This window comes from Musa acuminata, chromosome BXJ3-2, assembly GCF_036884655.1.
Source record: "Musa acuminata AAA Group cultivar baxijiao chromosome BXJ3-2, Cavendish_Baxijiao_AAA, whole genome shotgun sequence".
Lineage (NCBI taxonomy): Eukaryota > Viridiplantae > Streptophyta > Magnoliopsida > Zingiberales > Musaceae > Musa > Musa acuminata.
The window spans coordinates 34577442-34584280 of NC_088350.1; the positions used below are offsets into that span (position 1 = coordinate 34577442).

The 6839-nt window shown below is 46.7% G+C and overlaps 2 protein-coding genes across 2 annotated transcripts; one reads left to right on the top strand and one right to left on the bottom strand.

Moving 5' to 3' along the window:
- The first annotated feature begins 2234 nt into the window (after nt 1-2234).
- On the top strand, nt 2235-4639 carry LOC135584614 (amino acid permease 4-like). Its single transcript, XM_065138756.1, has 7 exons — nt 2235-2370; nt 2589-2727; nt 2824-3057; nt 3129-3222; nt 3306-3520; nt 3593-3732; nt 3814-4639. Exons 1-7 carry the CDS (start codon nt 2362-2364, stop codon nt 4468-4470), a joined length of 1488 nt encoding a protein of 495 aa, XP_064994828.1. The 5' UTR covers nt 2235-2361; the 3' UTR covers nt 4471-4639.
- Nucleotides 4640-5654: 1015 nt separating this feature from the next.
- On the bottom strand, nt 5655-6513 carry LOC103976556 (WEB family protein At1g75720-like). The gene has a single exon (XM_009391801.3). The coding sequence runs from the start codon at nt 6467-6469 to the stop codon at nt 5816-5818; it is 654 nt and encodes a 217-aa protein (XP_009390076.2). The 5' UTR covers nt 6470-6513; the 3' UTR covers nt 5655-5815.
- Between the last annotated feature and the right edge of the window lie 326 nt (nt 6514-6839).

Below are 6839 nucleotides of genomic sequence, written 5' to 3' on the forward strand. Positions count from 1 at the left end.
TGTCTTTGTTAGATCTTCTCATATCATATGATCTACCTTTCATCTCACAGAGGGGCAGATATTGATCCCAAGGCAGTGTAATTACACTTGGGAAAGTATCCACAAATCACACACTATTTGTCTTCTTTTGCAGAACCACTTGGACCTTCTTCTTGGCTGAAGCTGATGCATGATCATGATATTGGACAATTCAAAGACAGAATCAATAAAGATGATGATTCCCTTGTAATATAATTTGAGATTGAGATGCTTGATGCTCATCACCTTGCCTTTTGAAGGACAACTGAAAGCTTCTCTTTTTTTCTTATGCTCTTATTCTTGTTGGCCAGGTTTGCACAAGTTTTGTTTGATGACTCCACTGACTTCTTTTCCTCCCCCTCCCCCCCCCAAAAAAACACAACCAAGGAGAAGGAGATAGATATGAGCTAAACAAAGCAGAAAGGCTCAGATGTGCAACAAAGAACAGTGGAGATTTACATCTGAGAGATTACTCCTCACTCATTATCTCTGTAAACTAAAAAAAAATTCTCATTCAGGTTAAATCACATACCAAATGGGCCATTTAGGCATTCCCATGTAGTCCCCCATATTCCATCATGCATCACATGAAAAGGCAGCAAATTCTGAAGGACCACACTAAATGTCCAATGTTATCAAACATCAAAGTATAATCTCATGTAATTGATGAGACACATCACATGTTCCTACCTAATTTTAGGTGTGGTGGTCAACACCTAGTAAAGAAAACTAGGTTCCCTACACATCAGGGCACCAATTCCTTGCCTATATATATGCAAATTAAATAATTAGATGTTTTCTTCTTTTTTTTTCATTCATGTTGAAGGAGCTATCAATAGGAGATTAACCTTCACCAACAGTAGTGACCATTATTTATGATGCACACCTCAAAAAAATTATTGTGGAATAAATTGACACCATTGTGAGTGTAGGCATTCATTCATCTCCACTTGTTGATTTCCTGCATGAACATGAACATGAACATGAACCTGAACCTTCTTCACCTTCACCTTCCCAATAAAGTCATTCTTTTCAGCCAAAAAAGTTGTTCAAACCTCTGTGTGCTCCCCACCTCCAAAGTGGCATGAGGAATGGTGAAGTGAAATGTATGAGAACATATCATATATTTTATCATATCTTTTTGGGTCCTTCATCCATCATCATTGTCTACTTTAGCTTCTGCTCCTCCAAAGTGCCATAAGAAATGGTGAAATGCTTGAGGACATATCCACAACTACTCTGATTCACTTGCAGCTTGTCCACTCAATTCTAATCATGAATCTGTTTGCTTTTGATAATATAGAAATATACTTCCAACCTTTTGCCAAATGTATCAAAACCAAGGAAGAAGAATCAGACAAAGTGTTACAACAAATTAATTGGTTCATTCTTGATTGTTATCATGTCCTTGTGCTCTCTATGAGCTTGACTCATGAATTAGGTTGGTTGAAATAGTAAACAACATCTCATTACACTAAAGGAGAAAAAAAAATGACACACACACATATATATATATATGGTCACATTATTAGAAAATTTGAGTCTCATATAATGTCATATGTTAAAATAGATAATTATATATTAGGGATTATAGTTTTGAGATATAGTGATATCTAATTTTTATTCTGATGTCTATATAGGATATTATACCTAATTTATTATTTTAAAGTTAAAATATTAGTCTAATAGTAGTGTACAAGATCTATTTATTTGAGACTTTATCTGATTTAATGGTGTATTTACAAATTCATTTAATATTTTTTTTGTGAATGTAAACTAACTTAGCTAATAAGACTTTTACCATTGATAGACAATCAGATAATGGGATTGAATCTAATCTTCACCTCAAACATATGCAAAAAAAAGAAAAAGATTATTCAGCATTTGTATGATTATAAGTAGATTATATTCAACAAATTGAGATTAGAAATCATGTCTTATTTATATAGTCAATCATAAAATTCTTGTATTGTTGGATTATTGTGGTAGTTTTTTGTGTTTGGGTATGACAGAAGAAGAACATCAGCCAACACAACACAAGCAATTAATAGCATTAAATAATTATTGGGGGGAATCCGATTCCCCTCCTTCAGGGATGGACCAAAACACTACCACGTGGGAAGGGAAGCTCTGCAGAGATCAATGCTCCGTGTGGGCATTGGACACTGATGCCCGCTCCTCTCCCTCCCTCCCTCTATATATACCGTGGCACATCGCTGCTTGCCTTCCATCCATAGCAACCAGTAACATCTCGATCAACTCTCCTCCCTGTGTTCTTCCTGCTGCTGCTGCTTTCATTGCATTCCCTGATACCTGCAAAGAAGTTGCAGCTGAAGGAAGAGAATGCAACAGGTAAGAAGAGAAAAGCTCCCTCCTTTTTGGTGCTTTCATGCACATACTCCATCCGCCACCTCCTCTCTGTCTACCCTCTCTGCTTCATCACCCTCTCTTTCTGTGCTTTGGCATCCATTCCGAGCCTAAAGTTGTCTCTTTTACTCTCTCTCTCTCTCTCTCTGTCTCTCTCGAAGATCTCATCTTTTGCCTCTGTTCTCTCTGTTTCTGGACACAAGATGGGGGAGACCGGCAACGCCAAGCACTACCAGCAACCGGCGGTGGTGCCCATGAACGTCGCGATAGAGCTCGGCCACGCGCATCGGCTCGAGAAAGCCTTCGAATGCTACGACGACGACGGCCGGCTCAAACGAACCGGTAAAGATCACTACTTTGCGTCTTCTTCCTGTCGGCTCCGGGTTGGTGCTTTCTGCGTCTCATGGAGGAAGGGTTGGGTCTTCGTTCACGTTGCAGGGACGGTGTGGACGGCGAGCGCGCACATCGTCACGGCGGTGATCGGCTCCGGCGTGCTGTCGCTGGCCTGGGCCATCGCGCAGCTCGGCTGGGTTGCCGGCCCCGTGGTCATGCTCCTATTCTCCTTCGTCACGTACTACACCTCCACTCTCCTTGCTGACTGCTACCGCTCCGGCGACCCGATCTCCGGGAAGCGCAACTACAAGTACACGGATGCCGTCCATTCCTACCTCGGTGAGCTCGCCAACCCCTCCCAGAGAGCTTTACCGCAGCGGTAGACTAACCCTCTACCTTCTCTTCCGCAGGTGGGCTAAAGGTCAAGCTCTGTGGATTCATCCAGTATGCCAACCTCTTCGGCGTCGCCGTTGGCTACACCATTGCTGCCTCCATTAGCATGATGTGAGTGGAGTCCAAATGAAGAAGAAAGACGAGTCTTCCTCCTTGTGGGCGTTCTAAATGCGTGGTTTCGTGCTGTGGAACAGGGCGATCCGGAGGTCCAATTGCTTCCATGAGAGAGGCCACGATAACCCCTGCCACACCTCGAGCAATCCTTACATGATCATGTTCGGCGTCGCGGAGATCTTCCTGTCGCAGATTCCCGACTTCGATCAGATATGGTGGCTCTCGATCGTCGCCGCCGTCATGTCGTTCACGTACTCCTCCATCGGCCTCGCCCTCGGCATCGTCCAAGTGATCGGTATGGCCTCCAACTCCATCCCTTTTTGGCCATGGTGCACGGTGTTTCCTCATCTTCTTCGTTTCCAAGCAGGCAACAAAGGCTTCAAAGGCAGCCTCACCGGAATCAGCATCGGCGTCGTCTCCCCGACCCAGAAGGTATGGCGCAGCCTGCAGGCCTTCGGCGACATCGCCTTCGCCTACTCCTTCTCCCTCATCCTCATCGAAATCCAGGTAACTTTTGGCTGCCTGATGAGCTCGACCGATCGATGTTCCCTCCACATGCACACTGCAATGGCGCTCCTGTTCATGCAGGACACCATCAAAGCTCCGCCGCCATCCGAGGCGAAGGTGATGAAGAAGGCGTCGCTGACGAGCATCGCCGTCACCACCATCTTTTACATGCTTTGCGGCTGCATGGGCTACGCCGCGTTCGGCGACGAGGCGCCCGGCAACCTCCTCACCGGCTTCGGCTTCTACAACCCCTACTGGCTGCTCGACGTCGCCAACGCCGCCATCGTCGTCCACCTCGTCGGCGCCTACCAGGTCTTCTGCCAGCCCCTGTTCGCCTTCATCGAGAAGTGGGCGCTCACGACGTGGCCCGACTCCGCCTTCATCACCAAGGAGGTCGCCGTGCCCCTCCCCTCGACCAAGCGCTACCGTCTCAGCCTCTTCCGCCTGGTGTGGCGTTCCGCCTTCGTGGTGCTGACGACCGTCATCTCCATGCTGCTTCCCTTCTTCAACGACGTGGTCGGCCTGCTCGGGGCGCTCGGCTTCTGGCCGCTGACGGTGTACTTTCCGGTGGAGATGTACATCGCGCAGAAGAGGATCCCCAGGTGGAGCACGAGGTGGGTGTGCCTGCAAATTCTAAGCTTAGCCTGTCTCGTGATCACCGTCGCAGCCGCCATCGGGTCTGTCGCCGGAGTTGTCACCGATCTCGAGGCCTACAGGCCCTTCAAGAGCAGTTACTGAGACGACCTCCAAAAACTGATGAAGAAATAGTTCATATAAACGCATCAGAAGTTGCCTCGTAGTACTTATTATTAGTATAATTATACTTGCGTTTCTACCTTTTTGTTGTCATTTATGTCACTCCGCTTAATGATTATTAATGATGAAAATACCTATTTCATTTGTGACATTGTTAATTTTTCATATCATTTTAGTTCTCATTTTCATAAAATATTAACTTATTTCAAGGATGATAACTCGTCTTGATGAGGATAGTAATTATGATAAGACTCGACTAACGTCAGATGACGCCTCACGCAATAGCACCTGGTCAATGCAGACCGGAACGTCGATCGAGGCGCATTAACATCCTGTCGAAGCTCAATTCTTCACGCCACGCCAACACAAAGTCAAACGCTACCAGCCTGCCCCTTGCAAGCGGGCAGCTCAGGAAGCAGTATGCTTCCCTATAACTACCCTCTCGTTCATTAGAAAGAGGGGGGGGACCAGACACACAAAAACCCTTCTTCATCTGAAACCTCCTCCACATCTGCTAACTTGATCATCCGAGGGGTCGGACCGAGAGCCTCGGCTCGACCTTTGTGCAGGTGCGAAGCCGAAGGTCCCCTCTGGACGCGTAAGCAAGGAGTTCCTACCTGGAGGAGACGGCTACACCGTCCCGATCGGACATCGCACCCGATCGTCTCAGCGAGCTCAAGGAGCGCCCCAAGGAGATCCCCGTCGTCCGGACTCGAACCGAGCCGCGTCGACCCCGAGGCCACGGCTCAAAATTGTTTCCCACAACACGTCCATATGAAAAAATAAGAACTATATATATATATATATATATATATATATATAGAGAGAGAGAGAGAGAGAGAGAGAGAGAGAGAGAGAGAGAGAGAGATGATCCCTAACTCAAGCATGAATTGATGTGCTTTAGATGGGACATTAGACCTGTAAGTTTGGTAAGATTGTCTCTTCTATGGCTGTTGCTATCAATGGTTTGCTTTGGCATAAAAGGGGGAGGTGGTGAGAGGTTTGGGGGTGGGGGGGAAGGCCACCTTTCGAGGTTGATGTTGGGAGGTAGATGTCGAACCAATGTTCTAAGTTACTTAATTCAAGTCGATTTCGGTTCAGTATAAAATTTTAATTTTTTTACATATAAAATAAAAAAAATAATTAACATCATCTAATTCGATGGAATAATTGATCATATTAATATGATAGATATATTGTACACCACATATCACTCTTCTCATGATCATATATATTGAGCACACAAGCAGAAGAACAAGGCAAATGCATGCAAAGAAGTACGTGGAGATGATGAGCTTAGAACTGTTGAGAGAAGTCCGTGGATCGATCATCCTTTCTTCTTGGAGAAGATGTCAGGTATCAGAGGAATGATGGGCTTCTTCTTTGGCACCTCTCTCTTCCTTCGTCCACCGAAGCCTTCTTCCAGCCCTGCAAGGCCGAAAGCTTGAGCCAGAGTTGGCAGGTACTCCAAGCTGGCTTTGAAGTCCTCCATCCTCTCCTCCTGCCACCGCTCGCTGCGCACCCTGCACGGCTGCGCCTCGTCTTCCATGACCGCCTCCATCTCTGCCAGCTTGGACATGCTCTCGCTGAGCTGCGCGCTCAGCGACGCGACCGCGATCTCCGTCTCCGACTCCCTCCCTTTCAGCAGCACCAGCTCTCGCTTGGCTTCCTTCAGTTCCGCCTCCAGCTTCCGCAGCGAGCTTAGGATGACGAGCTCCTCCTCCTTCTCCTGGATAAAGTGAGAAGCTGAAGAGGAGTACGAGGGAGGCGAGGAAGACGCCGAACTGGGTTGCTTCGGGGGTGGCACGGAGATCACTGGCCTCGACCAAGTGTTCTTCTGCGAACGACCGTTGCCGGCGAGGAAGCGGTCGCCGAAGACGGCGACGGCCTCCTTGACGGAGCGGAAGGGGCGACTGGTGTCCACCTCTGCGCGGTCCGAGACGATGACAGAGGGAGGAGGAGAGGAGAGTTGGCCTTCCATTGATATGCCAATGCAAGCAATGGAGAGAGAGAGAGAGAATGCATATATGTGTGGGTGGTGGTGAGCTTGATATCTTTGCTTCCACTGCAAAGGCGTGCAGGTAGAGAATACTGCCATGGATTCAAGGAAAAGGAAGTATCATATATGGATGGATGGAGACTTTTGACCTAAGGCTTCCTGGTGGTGTTGCCATTAACGAAGAGTAGAAAGGAGGGGAAGGGAAGATCATATTAAGCTTCATTGATAACAAGGTAGACTTTTATATCATGAGAACGTGTCCATCCAAACTCTTTGGTTTTGATATCTCAATGATAATGATCAATATGAAGGTATCATGTAAATTTTCTGTCCTTGAAAACTAATAGAACAT

What these genes read in the sequence shown, in the direction of transcription:
- LOC103976556 (XM_009391801.3), bottom strand. Translation starts at nt 6,469, where the DNA reads ATGGAAGGCCAACTCTCCTCTCCTCCTCCCTCTGTCATCGTCTCGGAC.
- LOC135584614 (XM_065138756.1), top strand. An exon ending in CGGCATCGTCCAAGTGATCG is followed by an intron (nt 3,521 to 3,592) that starts GTATGGCCTCCA and finishes GTTTCCAAGCAG; the next exon opens with GCAACAAAGGCTTCAAAGGC. An exon ending in TCATCCTCATCGAAATCCAG is followed by an intron (nt 3,733 to 3,813) that starts GTAACTTTTGGC and finishes CTGTTCATGCAG; the next exon opens with GACACCATCAAAGCTCCGCC.